This window comes from Salmo salar, chromosome ssa07 (assembly GCF_905237065.1).
Source record: "Salmo salar chromosome ssa07, Ssal_v3.1, whole genome shotgun sequence".
In the NCBI taxonomy this organism is placed as follows: Eukaryota; Metazoa; Chordata; class Actinopteri; order Salmoniformes; family Salmonidae; genus Salmo; species Salmo salar.
In genome coordinates, this window is record NC_059448.1 from 46,037,602 (window position 1) to 46,058,668 (window position 21,067).

The window sequence follows — 21,067 nt, forward strand, 5'->3', positions numbered from 1 at the left end:
AAATGCATTGTATTACGATAAGAGAAAAATGTGTAGGTCAGAAAAGAGCAGGCAACTGATACTATCGATTTATACTTTATAACATATTTTCACAATAACCTCTTCAGTTGGAAATATTGACCCTTCCTTCTGTTTCATGATACAACAGCAAAGACATAACATCAATAAATTAATTGGATTCGATAAGGAAATTGTTGGTCTTCAATGTTTTTCCGGCATCACTACATTTTAATTGTGATAGATGGGAGCAAATACCTATGGGTGAGTCAATGCTCCATGCAATTTTTTATTATATTTTTTCATGAGAGGAAGATGTTATTAGATTAAATAAGGAACCGATAAAAGATGCATCAGCTACAATAGAGCCCCACAGTGGAGGTGTCATAATACCCATAAAACCTAGCAGTCAAACAATGAAATGGTTCCAATAATTTTCCCACCATAATTTTTCCCCTTAGGTAATTTTAGAAACACTTACAATAAGGGCTGTGTTTTGTGTAGGCTTACCATTGGGTGACGTTTTGATAACCATGTAAATCTCTAGGACAAGGTGACTTATTCAGCTCTATTTACTCTCATATCCGAAAATGATAGATATTCTTACCTTTGCCTCGATTCGGCAGTCTCATCCCGCATTTGTAGTTCTTTATTATAGCCACATTAGCGGTACATTTTTTGGTAAGCCTACACAAAACACAGCCCTTATTTTAAGTGTTTCTAAAATCACCTATGGGAAAAATGTATGATGAAAAAACGATTGGAACCATTTCCTTGTTTGACTGCTAGGTTTTATGGGAATTATGAGTCATACTGTGTTACTCCATTTCTCTCATGCAGCCTGATCCAATCAGACTGAAATGATTACTGTCCAGCCAATCATAATAAAGATGACTGCGGTGTGTAAACCAAGATTCCCAGGGGGAGCAGCAGATCCATTGCCACTGTGCAAAAGTTGCTCCTCCTACTCACATCTGCAATGAAGTTCAACTTTTATACTGTTCCAAGATGCACAGAAATACAACAATACATGACAAAACAACAAATGGTGTCTTTTCCATTTTAACTGCGTTTTTGGAATACTTCTCACAGACACAGGAATGGTAACTGTCACACAACAAAAATAAATAACTCCTCTTCAAGACAATGGATGGAGACACTCAGTCCAAAAATTTGCGGTTCTGGTTCTGACCAAAGAGAGCCACTCGAATCTCAGGCATCATCTGAGCAGAAAGACAGACACTGGATTAGTGCCAAGCTGAACCTCATGAAAAACCACAAGACTAAGGGGCCAAACTATATCTGAGAATTGGCAGTACAATCATGTGCAAAACGTCACACAGCGTATACAACTAAAGAATCATGGTAAGCCGATAGCTTTATGAGAGGATATTCACACTGTTGGTTGTTGATATAGGAAAACTGTCAATTAACTAGATGTGCTAGCTGTTCATAGTGCCATTATAGTTCCTGTGAGACTGTCCCTGTGCCCTTACCTGCTGAGCCATGAGGTCCAGTCTGCTCTCTAGGGTATTGGACACCTTGATCTTCCCATCAGCGTTGTAGATTTCAATACCTCCAGAACTGAAGGAGACATACAAACATCTTTGAATTAACTCATGAACCCTTGACTGACACCGTAGAAAGACCACAGAAGACATTTTTTTTCCAATGATGTGTTAATCAATCAATACCAATTCAAAGTAAAACCTATTTGAAATGAATGGGTTCACATTGAGACAAGGGACTGTCTTCTTACATGTCTGGGGACAGGAAGTTGTCCTGGTCGATGCGAACCTCAATATTGTTCTTCACTGCTGCTTTATAGACGGGAATGGTCTTCTGGATAGCCGCCTGAATAGGAATACAACATATGAATCATGCATCAACCCGGTATACAAGGAAATACACTTGAACAACATTGAACGGTTAGAGTGAAAAGGATCCTTCTGACCTGAAGCACCTGCAGGTCCTGTTTACGACAGCGGATGGTCACTTTGGTCTCAAGAAGCTGATAGAAACCCTAATATTAAACAGCAGAGCAAAGGACACATTAAAAAGATTTGCTGTAAATAAAATCAAAAACTCACTGCACAACGCCTTTGACCTAAATAACATGCAGGCCTATGTACAGCATACTGATATGTATGCAGGACTGTGTAACTGATAAACTACACTGAACGTAACATATGAATGTAGGCCTAGAGTAATAGTTATCTCTGTTTCTCTCAGCGTTGTCCCAGTACAGGACCTTTTTAAGTTCTGTTGGTCTTATTTTCCACGCATGTAGTTCTCCTTGAGCGGTTCTTGTCGATTCATGTTCAGTATTATGTCATGTTTTATGTTCTGTGTGGACGCCAGGAAGAGTAGCTGATGCTTTAGCTGATGGGAATCCTAATAAAACACTAAAACTGTATTGCATTATTTCAAAAAAGGCCTCACCTGCAGAACCAGCCCGTCCATCAGTGCTGGGTACCTGGCTGGGTCCTTGGCTACGTTGGCCAGCCGTTGACGCGCCTCGCTCAACATTTCCTGAGTACACACATTGAGAGGGGTTAGCCTATTATTTACATAAAATGCGGTGCTGTAGCAGAACATCATGCCTCTGGCTGTGTTTGAACAAAACAATATGCCAGCCAAGACAAATTAAACTTACTGAAATCATGTCGTCGCGAGCCTTTAACACCTTCAGACGAGCCTGGTTCATCAGGTTAGACATTTGACTGTAGAGGAAGAGAGGTAAGTAAACAAGAGGCTGTGGCACAGGACCACATCACAAGTCCAAGCAGGTGTAAGCCATAGCTACTGTAACATATACTGTTCTTCTTACAATGAATGAGCTGTTGGATGTGACTTCACATTTATTATATAAAAGACTTAAAGGAAGTTGTGTGTCAGACAAATTCCTCTTTAGAGAAAGAAGAGATTGAGGAAGTCTCTGAGGGAGCTGAGAGACTAGCAGCAACACTGTCTGAGCTGTAAATAAAGAGTGACTAACATTTTCTTCTGCTGCTCGATTTGCTTCTCTTTCTTCTCGTAATACTCCATGATCTTCAACCTCTGGGTCTGCACCAGACGGCCCTTCTCGATGTTGAACTCCTCTTCCGCCTGCAGGGGGAGACACTTGTCACTCAGAGCATGCAATGAGGCCCTATCTTTATGATGGTAGGGTCATTCCTCACTATTGAGGATACATTTTAAGAAGCATTGAACCAGTAGAACTGTTAAAGGTACAACTAAAATGATTGATTTAATTTAGTAAATTCTCATTATGTCTTAGTGGAGGGATCATGCTTTCTTATTTCAGTTGAATGTGCCTACGCAAATCTTTTGAGTTTGTGTTTGCTGAAAACACACAATATGTGTGTGTGTGCTGAACTATGCCAGTCACTTGTAAATAAGCACTGTACCTTGGCATCAATTTCCTCTGCCTTCTCATTGGCCTCCTGCTCAATGAAGGCCATCATGTGTTTGATCTATACAGTGAGAAAAAACACTGTGAATTAGAGATGAGTTGACAGTAAAAGACTCACCACATTAGGCATGCTTTCCAAGTCATATTTCATACTTAAGAGAGTCAAGTGGCAGACTTAAAAAGCTTCATTACCCTGTACATTAATTAACTTGTCTCCTTCGGTTCCACCATGTGGTGTGGAATGTGTCTGCCTGGTGTATAGCTTATGTTTCTGTTCCATAATTTTCCATGTAATGTTCATCTAACAAAACATGCTTCTAAACCATATACAGTGCATGAGAAGGATTGGTGAGATAAGACAACTGGACATAGGACTCCTCAGCTGACCATGGGTTTTACCATCATGTGACCATATATTGCATCTCTCCCTCACAAATACCGCACTGAGTAAATGTATTGCGCAATTAGATGTCTAAATTCAATTTATTAACAATTAAAAAGCCCTAATCATACTAGACATTGTGATTGTATTTTAGTAGTAGTATTTCCGATTTTTTTCAATGACAACCTTGGCATTATACAATCACAATTCTGCTCCGTACAAATATACAGATGCAATCATTTATAATAAGAAAGGAAACGGCCTAAATAGAGCAGCAGATGGATAGACGGGTGAAGGTTAAAAGGCTGTAATTGCAATGTACCTGCTTCTGAACGTCGGCATCGCTGAGCGCCATGGTTGCACCAGTCTAGGATCTTGTTTCCTTGAAAATATAAACACCGTGATTTCAATACAATAAATGCAACATGCTTTAAAATATTGTAAATCCTTTAGTGCGATGTATCAATTAATTAAATACCAGAGAAATACAGCCAGGAATGTATGAATTAACCGTTGTAGTCGTGATTAAAGATGTCTACACTGGATCAGCTGATTTTCAACGTCACATGATGTTTACTTCCGGTCTCACCCACCATTAAAATGTGTGACGACTGGTACTGTATGCTACGTTAGGTTAGGGGGATATATTATATATTTACAAAAACGAGTGCAGTTGATACATTTGTAAAATATATAATAAACAGTGTTGGGAAAAGTACACAATTGTCATACTTGAGTAAAAGTAAAGATACCTTAATAGAAAACTACTCAAGATAATGTGAAAGTCACTCAATAAAATACTACTTGAGTAAAAGTATTTGGTTTTAAATATACTTAAGTATCAAAAGTAAATGTAATTGCTAAAATATACTCAAATATAAAAAGTACAAGTAAAAACGAATGTCAAATTCCTTATATTAAGCAAACCAGACTCCATCATTTTCTTTTACACTCTGACACAATTTTCAAATGAAGCATTTGTGTATGTTTAGTGAGTCTGCCAGATCAGAGGCAGTAGGGATGACCAGGGAGATTCTCTTGATAAGTGCCTGAATTTGACAAGTTTCCTGTCCTGATAAGCATTCAAAATGTAATAAGTACTTTTGGGTCTTAAGGAAAATTGATGGAGTAAAAAGTACATTATTTCCTTCATGAATGTAGTGAAGTAAAAGTAGTCAAAAATATAAATAGTAAAGTAAAATACAGATACCCCAAAAAATTACTTAAGTAGTACTTTAAAGTAAGTATTCAACCCATTTGTTATTGTAAGCATAAATAAGTTCAGGAGTAAACATTTGCTTAACAAGTTACATAATACATTTCATGGACTCACTCTGTGTGCAATAATAGTGTTTAACATGATTTTTGAATGACTACCTAATCTCTATATCCCACACATACAATTATCTGTAAGGTCCCTCAGTCGAGCAGTGAATTTCAAACACAGATTCCACAAAGACCAGGGAGGTTTTCCAATGCCTCGCACAGAAGGGCACCTATTGGTAGATGGGTATATAAAAAACAGATATTTAATATCTCTTTGAGCAAAGTGAAGTTATTATTTAAACTTTGGATGGTGTATCATTACACCCAGTCACTACAAAGATACAGGCGTCCTTCCTAACTCAGTTGCCGGAGAGGAAGGAAACCGCTCAGGGATTTCACCACAAGGCCAGTGGTGATTTTAAAACTGTTAGAGTTTAATGGCTGTGATAGGAGAAAACTGAAGATGGATCAACATTGTAGTTACTAACACAGTACTAACCTAAATGACAGAGTGAAAAGAAGGAACCATTACAGAATAAAAATATTCCAAAACATTGCATCCTGTTTGCAATAAGGCACTAAAGTAAAATTGCAAAGAATGTGGCAAAGAAATAAACATTATGTCCTGAATACAAAGCGTTATGTTTGGGGCAAATCCAACACAACACATCCCTAAATACTATTCATATTTTCAAGCATGGTGGTGGCTGCATCATGTTATGGTAGGCCTGTCATCAGCAAGGACTCGAGAGCTTTTTAGGATAAAAATAAACAAATTAGAGTTAAGCACTGGTAAAAAAAACACAAAGCCAAATATACACTGGAGTTGCTAGTTTTGACTTAAATCGGCTTGAAAATCTATGGCAAGACCTGAAAATGGCTGTCTAGCAATGATCAACAACCAACTTGACAGAGCTTAAATAATTAAAAAATGTATAATTCTCAAATAGTGTACAATTCAGGTGTGCAAAGCTCTTAGAGACTTACCCAGAAAGACTCACAGCTGTAATCGCTGCCAAAGATGATTATAACACGTATTGACTTAGGGGTTTGAATACTTATGTAAATTAGATATTTCTGTATTTCATTTTCAATACATTTGCAAAAATTTCTAAAAACCTGTTTTCATGTTGTCTTTATGGGATATTGTGTGCAAATGGGTGAGATAAAAATGTATTTGAATCCATTTGGAATTCAGGTTGTAACAACAAAATGTGGAATGAGTCAAGGGGTATGAATACTTTCTGAATGCTTGTATTAAATTAATTCAATCTGTCAAACACGGACTTCTCACTGAATATCTTTCTGAAATGTTAATATTTTAATTAGAAGGAAATCAATTGTGGATAATGTCAACATCAGAGGAGACTGGTGGGAGGAGCTATAGGAGGATGGGCTCATTGTAATGGCTGGAATGGAATAAATAGAACGGTATCAAACACATCAAACATATGGAAACCACATGTTTGACTCTGTCCCATTTATTCCATTCCATCCATTACAATGAGCCCATCCTCCTGTAGCTCCTCCCATCAGCCTCCTCTGGTCAACATTTATTTAAAGTATTTTTGTAATAATCCTCAGGAATAAATTGTCTGTGCAGACTGACAATGTAGTCAATGGTGCAGACCATGGTGCTGCAGACCATGTATGGGCCTTGCCAGTAGATGGCGCTAGAGGGTTAGAGGAATTCCATAAAAATAGCACAAAGTTTCCATTCTGGTTCTGACTCAGTCTGCATTATTTCCTTCTACAGCACAGTGAATGACTGTCTGCCATCTGGAAGTGTGTCAGAAAACATTGGCCAACTGCCTGTGACAGCTCTAACCTCTGCCTCCTCTGTACTGTTAATTATTATGTCACTCCGAGGTTTTTCACTGACTTACAGCTAGTTATGTCTGCCCAGTGCAAGACAATAGAAATAATAGAAGGCAGAGCTATTTTACCAAGCTGGCACAATGATGAAGTATTCAATCACTTTGCATGCTGTAATTCTAGAGCAGCCTCTTACAAATGGAATATATTTATTTTTCCCTCCATAAAACATGCATGGCCACATTGTAGCCAACTGTTACGTCATAGTCTGGCACTGGACAGGGGATGAAGAAAGAGAGAGAGTGGAAGAGTGAGACAGAGATGGAAGAGAGAGAGAGAGAGAGAGAGAGAGAGAGAGAGAGGGAGGGGGGGCTCCTGTGTCCTGTGGAGCAGCTGGTAGTCCATTGCTAACTACAGCGTGTATGTCACCCTCTCTGTCGCTGTGTCCTCAGCCCTGACTTTCTGTCCGAGTGCACGTCACTTACTCTATTTCAACATCTGTCTCTCGCATACGACTTTCAACACTTTACAGAGAGGAGCCAGGTAAGAAAGACACTTCTTTTACTCTGCTCTTAATTCATGGAATGCAAGGCCGCATCACAGGATATCTTGTTGTTGTTTTAGGGCAGGGCTCTCCAACCTTGTTCTTGGAAAGCTACCATCCTGTAGGTTTTTATTCCAAACCTAATCGAGCGCACCTCGACTCTAATAATTAGCTGGTTGATACGATGGATCAAGTTAGTTACAACTTGGGTTGGAGCGAAAAATCTACAGGAGGGTACCTCTCTAGGAACAGGGTTGGAGAGCCCAGTTTTAAGGGACTTGCGGTGTGTGAGTGTATAGTACTGTAGTAGTATTAGTAGTACATAATAGTACACACACGTAGTAGTAATACATGTAGTTGAGGGGAGAGGGCCTTGTAAAAGCTTGCTTTGTTAAACCAATATAGAAGGCGTCTATATCAGCCATCATGGAGCTCTTTGATGTTATGAAGGGCACAACTCCAAGAGGTTTTAACCTTGTGTACCACCTGTCAACATAAACAAGTCTGTTTGCCTATCCTCGAGTGTGTGCGTCTGTGTCCGTACGTCCCTGTGTGTATGTTTGTGTGTGCACGTGCGTGTGTGTGCCTGTTGACGTGTCTGTTTCTAGAAATCCAATCGAATAAGATCATCAGATGGTTCACGAGGTGCTGAGAATGTGTGGTTTCCTCTGTCTGACATTCAGACTGACCTTTCATCTCTGGGGCTCTGATATCATGACCATGAGTCTTTGACATCACTACCATGGGTATCTGATACTATCAGGAAGAGAACAAACCTGGGTTCAAATACTATTTGAAATAATTTCAAATACTTTATCTGGGTTTGATTGAACTTGCCTGGTGCAATGGAACCAATAGAATAGTCGCAAAAGAAGTGCAAACCCCATCTATCTGGCACTCCAGACAGACTAGACCAAACACTAAATGTATCTGAAAAATTTCAAATAGTAATTGAACCCAGGTTTGGAGAGGAGTGGGACTCCACATTATAGGGATTTGTTTTAATTCAACTCTGTGGGGGTTAAAAGCCATTGTCAGGGGGTGGCTCATTGGAAAACCTATAACTTAAAGAGGGTAAAAAGTGAATGAGTCTTGCTGGACAGATTAAGCAATTAATATGCTTTAGATAACAGGTACTGTACAGTACCCTTCCACATAAACAAGTTTGTGGATATCTGCCTATAGGCTGCTCTGTGCCTTGCAGGGAGAGCGTGATCACCATGTCACTGCTTCCCCTTGTGCCAAAATGCCTAGTAACATACACCTGGCAGGCCTCGATGTTAGAGAGAGGGCAGCTTTCTTGGCATGCTGCACTGGTCACAATGCAGCTGGTTAGTCACTGCATTTGTCACATGCTGAAGGCTATGTGACTTCTATTCCATGGCTCACTCTTCCAAGCTAAACAGTGTGGGAATGATGGGAAACAGGGTAGGGTTGTAAGAAATGAGTGGCTACTTAGAAACGTGACTTTGGACTGATGAGAATTTGTTTATGCCTGTAATGACAGTGACATGAGTTCCAGATGTGTAGGGGCAGGTGCCATCAGTGATGATTTGCATTATATAACTCAACTATTACATAAGTGTGCTTCTTGTTGGGTGCACAGCAAACACTAGGTCCAATGTATAGATATTCTAGGAATTTAAAATGATTCCTCCACCCAAACAGCTTGCACTCAGCTTTAGCCGACAGATATTTAATCCATGGTCTCTGCTGATGTGCCTCTCAGAGAGTCGATCTCAGGACAAACACACAATGCGTTCTGTGACTGTGCAAAGGAACACAAGTAGTACGGCACAAGTGCATGAGCTGTTTGATCATTCAATGTTGATCAAATCAGGAAATATTTATCGTAAACATGGACAAAGGTGAGGGATATAATTGTCCTCTGTCACTGTGGTTCTGTGCTTTTTCATTATGTAATAAACGGCTCTGACTTGATCTCAGTGTTTTGACTCTGTGCCTGGGATGAGATTACACGCATGCATAATGATTCATCAGGGTCACTCAATGATGGACAGATGCATTCCATCTCAATATACAAGGAATGAACAAATACATACAGTGGCATTTGAATAGAAAGGATGGACTGAAAGACAAGGGTACAATGAGAGGATGAAGAGTGCTGCCACACAGTACTTTGTAGGGGAAGGGTTGTACATTGTACAAATGTCCACTCTGAAATGGAGGGGGGGGTTGACAAGTATTTTCTGCATGCTGGCCTGAGACATGATGCAAGGGGTTAGGGGCTCCACACCGCAGGAAGCTTTTACTGTGGGATTTCTGGCAGATGTGAGTGTTGGGTGAATACAGTGCCTTCGGACAGTATTCAGAACCCTTGACTTTTTCCACATTTTGTTACATTACAGCCTTATTCTAAAATGGATTTAAAAAACATTCTACACACAATACCCCATAATGACAAATACCTTATTTACATAAGTATTCAGACACTTCGCTACGAGACTTTAATTTTGAGTGCAGGTGCATCCTGTTTCCATTGATCATCCTTGAGATGTTTCTAGAACTTGTTTGGAGTCCACCTGTGGTAAATTCAATTGATTGGACATGATTTGGAAATGCATACATCTGTCTATATAATGTCCCACAGTTGACAGTGCATGTCAGAGCAAAAACCAAGCCATGAGGTCGAAGGAATTGTCCGTAGGGCTCCAAGACAGGATTGTGTCGAGTCACAGATCTGGGGAAGGGTACCAACAAAAATTCTGCAGCATTGAAGGTCACCAAGAACACAGTGTCCTCCATCATTCTTAAATGGAAGAAGTTTGGAATCACCAAGACTCTTCCGAGAGCTGGCCGCCCGTCCAAACTGAGCAATCGGGGGAGAAGGGCCTTGGTCAGGGAGGTGGCCACGAACCCCAAAGGTCATTCTGACAGAGCTCTAGAGTTCCTCTGTGGAGATGGGAGAACCTTCCAGAAGGATAACCATCTCTGCAGCACTCCACCAATCAGGCCTTTATGGTAGAGTGGCCAGACGGAAGCCACTCCTCAGTAAAAGGCACATGATTGCCTGCTTGGAGTTTGCCAAAAGGCACCTAAAGACTCCCAGACCACGAGAAACAAGATTCTCTGGTCTGATGAAACCAAAATTGAACTCTTTGGCCTGAATGTGTCACGGATTTCATCGTGGTGTTGAAGGGAGGACCAAAATGCAGCGGGTATGTGGATACTCATGTTTATTGATAAAAAACAAGTAAAGGATCCACTGGAAAAACAAAAAAACAATACTCACAACGGCAACAGTGTGGCAGGCTAAAACAAACGCAGTGCACACAAACAATTCCCCACAAACACACAGACAAACACACCCAACTAATATAGGACTCCCAATCAAAGGCAACACCACACACCTGCCTTCAATTGGAAGTCCACCCCAATTAACTCTACATAGAAACACCCAACCTAGACAGAACATAGAAAACACAACTCCTTCTGCCACGCCCTGACCAAAACTTATACACCTACTCCACCTGCTGGTCAGGATGTGACATTGCAGACCCCGAATGCACCTTCAAAAGAAAAAACACAGAACACCCAAAACAAACCGAACACCCAAAACAAACCACTCTGGCAGCTCCGGGCAGTCTGGCCACTCTGGCAGCTCCGGGCAGTCTGGCCACTCTGGCAGCTCCGGGCAGTCTGGCCACTCTGGCAGCTCCGGGCAGTCGGGCCACTCTGGCAGCTCCGGGCAGTCGGGCCACTCTGGCATCTCCGGGCAGTCGGGCCACTCTGGCATCTCCGGGCAGTCGGGCCACTCTGGCATCTCCGGGCAGACTGGCCACTCTGGCATCTCCGGGCAGACTGGCCACTCTGGCAGCTCAGGGCAGTCGGGCCACTCTGGCAGCTCCGGGCAGTCGGGCCACTCTGGCATCTCCGGGCAGTCGGGCCACTCTGGCATCTCCGGGCAGTCGGGCCACTCTGGCATCTCCGGGCAGACTGGCCACTCTGGCATCTCCGGGCAGACTGGCCACTCTGGCAGCTCCTGACTAGTGGGTGGCTCTGGCGACTCCTGACTGACGGGCAGCTCTGGCGACTCTTGACTGACGGGCAGCTCTGGCGACTCTTGACTGACGGGCAGCTCTGGCGACTCTTGACTGACGGGCAGCTCTGGCGACTCTTGACTGACGGACAGCTCTGGCGACTGACGCACTAGAAGCCTTGTGCGTGGAGCTGGTACTGGACGTGCCAGCCTGGAGACACGCACCTCAAGGCTAGTGTGTGTAACGGGAAACACCGGACCGTAGAGGCGCACTGGCGGTCTAAAGCGCAGGGTTGGCATCACCCCTGCTGGCTCGATGCCCACTTTCCCCTGGTGCTGGTACTGAGCATACTGGCCTGAAAATACCAGGCCTTATCATAGCAGTCGTTTTCCCCAGTCCTCGCCAGAATTCTTCCGCAGGCTTGGTCCTGGTTTGGTGGGGAATTCTGTCACGGATTTCGTCGTGGTGTTGAAGGGAGGACCAAAATGCAGCGGGTATGTGGATACTCATGTTTATTAATAAAAAACAAGTAAGGTATCCACTGGAAAACCAAAAAAACAATACTCACAACGGCAACAGTGTGGCAGGCTAAAACAAACGCAGTGCACACAAACAATTCCCCACAAACACACAGACAAACACACCCAACTAATATAGAACTCCCAATCAAAGGCAACACCACACACCTGCCTTCAATTGGAAGTCCACCCCAATTAACTCTACATAGAAACACCCAACCTAGACAGAACATAGAAAACACAACTCCTTCTGCCACACCCTGACCAAAACTTATACACCTACTCCACCTGCTGGTCAGGACGTGACAGAATGCCAAGCATCACATCTATAGGAAACCTGGCACCGTCCCTACGGTGAAGCATGGTGGTGGCAGCATCATGCTGTGGGGATGTTTTTCAGTGGCAGGGACTGGGAGACTAGTCATGATCGAGGGAAAGATGAACGGAGCAAAGTACAGAGAGATCCTTGATGAAAACCTGCTCCAGATCGCTCAGGACCTCAGACTGGGGCGAAGGTTCACCTTCCAACAGGACAATGACCCTAAGCACACAGCCAAGACAACGCAGGAGTGGCTTCGGGACAAGTCTCTGAATGTCCTTACAGTGCCTTGCAAAAGTATTCACCCTCCTTGGCGTTTTTCCTACTTTGTTGCATTGCAACCAGTAATTTAAATTGATTTTTATTTGGATTTCATGTAATGGACATGCACAAAATAGTCTAAGTTGGTGAAGTGAAATGAAAAAAAATTACTTGTTTAAAAAAAAATATAATAATTAATAGGAAAAGTGGTGCGTGCATATGTATTCACCCCTTTGCTATGAAGCCCCTAAATAAGATCTGGTGCAACCAGTTACCTTCAGAAGTCACATAATTAATTAAATGAAGTCCACCTGTGTGCAAGCTAAGTGTCACATGATCTGTCACATGATCTCAGTATATATACACCTGTTCTGAAAGGCCCCAAAGTCTGCAACACCACTAAGCAAGCGGCACCATGAAGACCAAGGAGCTCTCCAAACAGGTCAGGGACAAAGTTGTGGAGAGGTACAGATCAGGGGTTGGGTTATAAAAAAGATCCCAAACTTTGAACATCCCACAGAGCACCATTAAATCCATTATTAAAAAATGTAAAGAATATGACACCACAACAAACCTTCCAAGAGAGGGCCGCCCACCAAAACTCAAGGACCAGGCAAGGAGGGCATTAATCAGAGAGGCAACAAGGAGACCTAAGATAACCCTGAAGGAGCTGCAAAGCTCCACAGCGGAGACTGGAGTATCTGTTCATAGGACCACTTTAAGCCATACACTCCACAGAGCTGGGCTTTACGGAAGAGTGGCCAGAAAAAAGCCATTGCAGGCACAAAGCAAACATGTTTGGTGTTCGCCAAAAGGCATGTGGGAGACTCCCCAAACATATGAAAGAAGGTACTCTGGTCAGATGAGACAAAAATTTTGCTTTTTGACCATCAAGGAAAACGCTATGTCTGGCGCAAACCCAACACCTCTCATCACCCCGAGAACACCATGTTTTTCATCGGCAGGGACTGGAAAACTGGTCAGAATTGAAGGAATGATGGATGGCATTAAATACAGGGAAATTCTTGAGGGAAACCTGTTTCAGTCTTCCAGAGATTTGAGACTGGGACAGAGGTTCACCTTCCAGCAGGACAATGACCCTAAGCATACTGCTAAAGCAACACTCGAGTGGTTTAAGGGGAAACATTTAAATGTCTTGGAATGGCCTAGTCAAAGCCCAGACCTCAATCCAATTGAGAATCTGTGGTATGACTTAAAGATTGCTGTACACCAGTGGAACTCATACAACTTGAAGGAGCTAGAGCAGTTTTGCAGTGACTTGATGTGCCAAGCTTATAGAGACATACCTCAAGAGACTTGCAGCTGTCATCACTGCAAAAGGTGGCTCAACAAAGTATTGACTTTGGGGGGGTGAATAGTTATGCATGCTCAAGTTTTCAGTTTTTTTGTCTTATTTCTTGTTTGATTCACAATAATGTTGTGTAAATCAAATGATACAAACCCCCCCCAAAAATCTATTTAATTCCAGGTTGTAAGGCAACAAAATAGGAAAAATGCCAAGGGGGTGAATACTTTCACAATCCACTGTAAGTAGTTCAGCGAGAGCATGGACTTAAACCCGATCAAACATCTCTGGAGACCTGAAAATAACTGTGCAGCGACACTCCCTATCCAGCCTGTCAGCTTGAGAGGTTATGCAGAGAAGAATCGGAGAAACTCCCTAAATACGTGTGCCAAGCTTGTAGTGTCATAACCAAGACTTGAGGCTGTAATTTCTAAAAAGCTGGTTTTGCTTATTATGGGGTATTGTGTGTAGATTGATGAGGGGGAGAAAAAAAAATTCAATCAATTTTAGAAATAGATTGTAACGTTACAAAATGTTGAAAAAGTCAAGGGGTCTGAATACTTTTTGAATGCACTGTATTTTTCTACCTGTAACGTTTTGTTGTGCAATGCGTTGTGTCCTCTGTTTTAATGTGTGTGAGACGTTTTCAACTTCACAACTGCAGTATTCCATACGTCCTGGGTTTGTAACATCCCTTCTCCTCTATATCCCCACTCTCGACTACACGTCACGTCATGTGAAATCTCTGGAACAGCTTCCGCTCCTGGCTGAAATGGAAATACATATATAGGGCCTATACATAGTCAGACATGTGAGGGCCAGGCTATACATAGAAAAGAATGCTGCAACACGGAGCAGAGGGTGCTACTTTTTCCACACAGAACTTGATCAGTCTACGTCACTGAAGGACATCTTCTAATATATTGGTTAACCTTTTCCAGGGACCACAGCTATGAGATAGCCTAGTCCCAGATCGGTTTGGGCTCTTGCCAACTCTATTGCTGCCATTTTAAAGCCAAACAATTTCATAAGCAGATGGCAAGAGAGCAGAAACAGACCCTATGAGATTCTGTGTCATAAAAACACACAATCATTCTAGCAACTATTAAGTAGTTATAAAGGTTTTATATTCAACTCACTATAGTTGATTCATTTATTGTTGATTTTAGGAATTTACTTAATTTTTTGAACAATATTATCCTATATGTTTTCATGTTAATGGTTGGTTGTCTGTTGTGTCTCTCTAGTGGCCAGGTTTCAGACTGGAGGGCAAGGTCCCAGCAGTGTCCAGAGGGGAGGACAGTGGTGAGGTCAGTTCCCTGTCTGGAGAGCAGACGCCTGATTGGCTGGGCCCCGCCAAGTTACAGCTGAGCCAGGGAGACAGTGGCGGGTCTGGCCCCTGGCAGACAGAGAGCAGCCTGGCTGAGTCCTGGTCCACCGTGGGAGACATGATGGACCCCGAGGACACCAGGAGCCTGGACAGCAGCGACGGAGTGGTCCACCTAGCTGAGGAGCGCAGCGAGAACCACTCCTCCATCTCCGACATGGTCCACCTAGAGCGGGAGGAGGAGGAGGAGATACTGGCAGAGGAGAAGGAGGACGGGAGCCTGGGGGAAGAGGAGGAGCTGCAGGCCAGTGTGATGAGGGTGCTTGGGGGAGGAGGAGACATGTCTGAGTTCAGGGAAGAGGAGCTGGACACCCAGGAATTATCACTTTCATCTGAGGTGTCAGCTGACCACCAAGAGACTATGGATTTAATGATGTCTGTGGCTGAGGAGCTATTTGTCCAGGAGGAGCCTGTTGAAGTATCCCACGCCACCACCGCCTCTATGCCCATGCCAGTTTGGAAGTTAGAGCCCCCCTCTGCATCCTCTACTCCTGTCCCCTCAATACCTACACTAGCTGAGTTACATTCAGAGCTCCAATACTCTATGCAGGAGCAGCTCCACCCTCCCCCGGTCCTAGGACCTGGAGCACCACAGCCACCAGACCAGAGCCAAACTAACAGCCAACCAGAGTCCTCGGTCTCGCTCCCCGCTGCCCAGGAGACACAGGAAATCCCACCAGTGACGCAGGAGGTTCCGCCAGAAAAAACAGAGGCTGAGCTTGCTACATCGCTCCCTGCCACTGAGCTACCTGTGCTGCTGTGTGGGGGCGCTGCAATGGTGGCTATTGTGGGAGTATTAGCTTATGGGGCTGTGGCTTACTGCAGAAAGTAGCAAACCCCTATCCTGTGAGCCCCAGCAGCCATATAACCCAGGTCTTTTAAATCTACTCTAAACTATTCCACCAAGAACATACTGGATTTTACACAATGCGTTTCTTTGCATCTAAGTAGTATTATGAAGGTTGGTTACATTTTTTATCTATTTCCTGTGCTACCTCAGTTCACATAAGAGCTCAGGAGATTTGGAAGAGCTAGAATTTTTGTTTCTCTGTAAATTCACAGGAAATTACACTTTTAAAATATCTTAACAATCAGATGTTTGTTTGTTGTTTATTTTTTGTCCCTGTCAATGCACTATAAAAGAACACACACGCACACACTGATTATAACTATGGTTGAGCCACTTCAAGGGGTATTGTATAATTGCTTGTTCTGTGTCACTGTGGGCAAACTCAGTGACTATGTTAGTTTTTGATCAAATGTATTAGTGGATATTAATCTGTATAGTGACTCAGCTGCAAATCAGCAAAGGGCCAAAGCTTATGTAGCAGGTGTGGATATCTGGAGTTACAGTAACCACACTGCACTGCCCCCTGTTGCTCAGTTTTCTGTAATACAGAACAACAGCTACTATTTGTCTACAAACCCTAGAGGTGGATTTCCTGTTCAACATGGCAAATAAATAGAGGTCTTCTGCAAGCCCTAAAGAACTGAATGCACTCAGATTGTTCTCTGTGCTCCAATATTTTCCTACATTGGCCGGTGTGGGGGAAATAGATTTGATAAGCAACTGTCCCTTTGCCATTTTTATTCCTTGTGAAATACACCATGGTTACTCAGCAAACATTCCCAACCTTAATTATCGCTCTGATATAAAAAATTATAAATGTTAACACTTTCTATGAAGTACATACATATACCGGTTTTTCTTTGAACTGAAGGATTGACTAAATTAGATGTATTATTATAATTTTCTGACATGGTGTGATGTCGGTCTTTACTACTTCCTAGTGGCCATGTGTGGAACAGTTTTTCCTGTTGTGGATTTATTTATTTATCCTTTATTTTACTAGGCAGGATAAGTCAGGGTATAATTATAAGTGACTCATATTCACATGTCCATGTCCATGGATTCATTGGCTAAAACCTCAAATGGAAAAAGTATAAATTAAGTCTGTATTATTTCATTTGAAATTATATCTAAAATTATATCTAAAACAATCTCAGAGATATACATCATATTTTTTTCTAAGTAGTACCTGTGGTTACATTTTCTCTATGCGTATTGAACCACAAGCCAAAGGTTATCTACACTGTTAACAATGACTGTCTCAAATTAACATGTATTCATACTCCGTTAATAGGAACCAGTGGCATCTACAGTTACTTTGATATAGGGAGAAAAAAATACATTCTTGCAGAACAAAAATTAAACAAAATAACAAAAACAAAAGAAACTCAACATCCAACATCCACATCCATAACTCTGACCATAACATGATCTCACTGATAAAGTTTTACAATGCTGTGGCCTCACAAACGTTATTCCACTGATCTAATCTGTGTCAGTGCCTTTGGTACTTCTTTATTTTCATTGAGTGGCAGTAAATAAAGAAGTTGAATAGGTGTCGACTGTGTTGCGGTTACACTGCCCTTCCCTCGTTGGTGTTGATATAAACAGACCTTTTCAATAGAGCCTGCAGAGAAGGGGAAGAAAAATGCTTCTTTGTTTGATGAGATAAAGCAGCCCGCACGGCTGCTTTATGGTTAAATGTAAACACCTTGGCACAGACATGCACTCATACACACCCACGCACGCACAGACCACTCTCAGGTAACTATTTCAACCTCAATCTTCCTGCTATGGGTTAATTGTTATAACTATAGCTGTGATGTTGTAATCAAAACATGTACTTGATAACAATCTATACAAATACATTTAGTAAATAGAGGGAGTCAAGAGAGCCTGCATTATTGGTTGCATGGTTGTTGTTTTTGATTTATAGTTTACTTTTGACAGAAGTTTGACCATGTTAATGTGTACAATGGAAAGAAAGCTAGAGGGGGAGAACGTTTAGGTACCGTGGTTTCTAGCGTTAGAGCAATACGAGTCACCTAGAGGAAACCCCACGCGAGCACACGCACATCTATACACACGCACACACATGCACCCATCACACACACAGTATGCAGTAAGTTCAAATGTATTTTCAATTCCAAAACTGTCTAGTTATATAAATGTATGGTCTAGTTCAGTGAGTGCAGACAGTGGTTTTACAGCATATGCCATTATGTAGGCTAGGGATACGGGTAGATATCATCTGTGCATCTTTATTGCACTGTGTCCATAATCTTTTAATCTACCCATCCAGGAAAGATATCCGCTCTATTCACACTCAGCGAACCTGAAAGGGGAACTTCAGGAGTCAGTCCGTTGATATTTAAAACGCATGTCGGCAGCATCTAATAAATGAACTTCTCAAAAATCCCTTTCTTATTTGGAGAGGGAGGAGTTGGGATTTGCGGACAAGACAAATACTTATACTTGAACTATTAATCATTAACGATAGCTTTCATGACTCAGGTCAGAAGTCTGACCCATAATGCATAGATCAGTTCCACAGTTCCAGTCAAGCAACACATATCTATTTATTACAATTTGTGATATCTGTACAACATATGGATGCAAGCAACAGTGACTAGACGGTGTGGCCCACATTTATTTACTGAAATATTTAATAATTACGTTAATCATCTCAAAAAGGTTCAATTTATGTAATCGACTCACAGCAAGTTATAGTTACGGTACTTATGTATTGTCTTTTTTTTATCATCACCTAGTTTGTTTAATGCTTTGAAGTATTGAGTGTGAAAATGAAATCAACAAATGCTGATAAAAATATAGAAACTGTGATGTGTACATTAGCAATCCCTAGTGGTTCAGAGGGTGCAATCACGTTACACAAGGTTTTAACAGGTGCAGATGATTCCATCATTAGAATTAGGGAAGTATGGTTTTTAATCATATACTTTTCAGTCTCCTGCTGAAATCAACACTCATCATGAACACCTTATTGTGTTTGTCTTAGGCATACAGTAATATCCATTACAAGTCAGGATAAATCAGCAATATTGTATCAATTCTAAAACCAACAGATTGCTAATCTACTGAAATACAGATCAACTATTTACCAGACATGATGCAACACTTTTCACTACTTTTGATAGATCAGGAGCCATCCCCAGTGTGTCCATAATAAATTACTATGAAAAAAAGGCTAAATGGGCTAAAGGCTACATGGAGCTTATACTCAGGCTTTAGAATGGAAAACGAATAGGGTTTTTATCACTTGATGTCAATGACTGCAGTTTGGTTACAGATACAGTGCCTATAGAAAATCTACACCCCCTTGGATTTTCTTCACATTTTAATATATTACAAAGTGGGACAAAAAAATAATTTAATTGTACTTTTTTTGTCAACGATCTACACAACACAACATTTTTTTTTAAAGATGAATGAAAAATAAAAACATTAATATACCTTGATTAGATAAGTATTCACCCCCCTGAGTCAATACATGTTAGAAACACCTCTGGCAGTGATTACAGCTGTGACTCTTTCTGGGTAAGTCCCATAAGAGCTTTGCACATCTGGATTGTGCAATATTCACCCATTATTCTTTTCAAAATTCTTCAAGCTCTGTCAAGGTATTGGGGATCATGGCTAGACAGCAATTTTAAAGTCTTGCCATTGGTTTTCAAGCAGATTTAAGTCAAAACATTCACTGTCTTCTTGGTAAGCAACTCCAGTGTAGATTTGACTTTGTGTTGTAGGTTATTGTTCAGCTGAAAGGTGAATTCCTCTCCCAGTGTCTGGTGGAAAGCAGATGAAGCAGGTTTTCCTCTAGGATTTTGCCTGTGCTTAGCTCCATCCTGTTTATTTTCATCCTGAAAAACATCCCAATCTTTGCCGATGTCAAGCATACCCATACCATGATGCAGCCACCACCATGCTTGAAAATAAGGAGGCAGTTACTCGGTGATGTGTTGTATTTCCACCAAACATAAGGCTTTGCATTTAGGCCAAAAGTGTATTCCTTTGCAGTGCTTTTTTTTGCAGTATTACTTTAGTGCCTTGTTGAATACAGGATGCATATTCTGTATATTTGTATTCTTCTTTTCACTCTGTTGTTTAGGTAATTATTGTGGAGTCACTACAATGTTGTTCATCCTGTTTTCTCCCATCACAGCCATTGAACTCTGTAGCTGTTTTAAAAATCATCAATGGCCTCGTGGTGACATTCCTAAGCAGTTTCCTTCCTGTCCTGCAGCTCAGTTCAGAAGGTTGACTGCATCTTTGATGTGTCTGGGTGATTTAATACATCATCCACAACATAATTATTAACTTGACCATGCTTAAAGATATATTCAATGTCTGATTTGTTATTGTTACCCAAAAATCAACCCCTATTATTTCCCATCGAGTGAGCCCATGTAACTTATTATGTGATTTGTTAAGCCAAATTTGACATCTGAATTATTTTAGGCTTGCCTAAACAAAGGAGGTGAAAACTTACGTAACGACTATATTTTAGTTATTACAGTTTTATTAATTTGTAAAAATGTGTAGAATTTTCTTTTCACTTTGACATTGTGGAGTATTTTGCCTAGATCAATGACAAAAAAATGACAATTAAATCTATTTCAACCCCACTTTGTAACGCATCAAAATGTGAAAAAAAAGCTTAAGGGGGTGTAGACATTCTATAGGCTCTGTACGTGTTAGCCATGTCAGACAATACACTTAAAACACTGAAGATATCATGGAAATTATATAGACCTTTCCCTCAGCAGTTCAAGGGTCTCAGATTTCAATTTACAGTAAAGTCTATATTTACTGAAGAGCATTTATGGTAAGACAATATGCATGTTTATAAATATCTACCCAAAAATGCTAATTAGAATGCTATTGAAGGATATTCATGGATAAATGAAGTCATAAGAGAGGTTATTGTTATTCATGTGATCTGATCTAGTCACAGTGTGAAAGAGTGATTGTGGGAGGTGTATCGG

The 21,067-nt window shown here is 41.4% G+C and overlaps 2 protein-coding genes across 2 annotated transcripts; one reads left to right on the forward strand and one right to left on the reverse strand.

Annotated features, from left to right (window-relative positions):
* Positions 1 to 59: 59 nt before the first annotated feature.
* LOC106609471 (V-type proton ATPase subunit E 1) lies at positions 60 to 4,406 on the reverse strand. The gene is made up of 10 exons (XM_014208336.2): positions 4,273 to 4,406; positions 4,117 to 4,176; positions 3,408 to 3,473; positions 2,996 to 3,105; positions 2,654 to 2,720; positions 2,440 to 2,529; positions 1,952 to 2,020; positions 1,757 to 1,851; positions 1,494 to 1,581; positions 60 to 1,220 (listed from the first exon to the last, which is right to left on the reverse strand). Exons 2-10 carry the CDS (start codon positions 4,147 to 4,149, stop codon positions 1,158 to 1,160), a joined length of 681 nt encoding a protein of 226 aa, XP_014063811.1. The 5' UTR covers positions 4,150 to 4,176; positions 4,273 to 4,406; the 3' UTR covers positions 60 to 1,157.
* A 2,843-nt stretch (positions 4,407 to 7,249) lies between these two features.
* si:ch211-214j24.14 (bcl-2-like protein 13) lies at positions 7,250 to 16,305 on the forward strand. The gene is made up of 2 exons (XM_014208329.2): positions 7,250 to 7,418; positions 15,072 to 16,305. Exon 2 carries the CDS (start codon positions 15,273 to 15,275, stop codon positions 16,041 to 16,043), a length of 771 nt encoding a protein of 256 aa, XP_014063804.2. The 5' UTR covers positions 7,250 to 7,418; positions 15,072 to 15,272; the 3' UTR covers positions 16,044 to 16,305.
* The last annotated feature ends 4,762 nt before the right edge of the window (positions 16,306 to 21,067 follow it).

What these genes read in the sequence shown, in the direction of transcription:
- LOC106609471 (XM_014208336.2), bottom strand. Translation starts at nt 4,149, where the DNA reads ATGGCGCTCAGCGATGCCGACGTTCAGAAGCAG. An exon ending in TGGACGGGCTGGTTCTGCAG is followed by an intron (nt 2,021 to 2,439) that starts GTGAGGCCTTTT and finishes GTTTAATATTAG; the next exon opens with GGTTTCTATCAGCTTCTTGA. An exon ending in AGGACCTGCAGGTGCTTCAG is followed by an intron (nt 1,852 to 1,951) that starts GTCAGAAGGATC and finishes ATTCCTATTCAG; the next exon opens with GCGGCTATCCAGAAGACCAT.
- si:ch211-214j24.14 (XM_014208329.2), top strand. Translation starts at nt 15,273, where the DNA reads ATGATGGACCCCGAGGACACCAGGAGCCTGGACAGCAGCGACGGAGTG.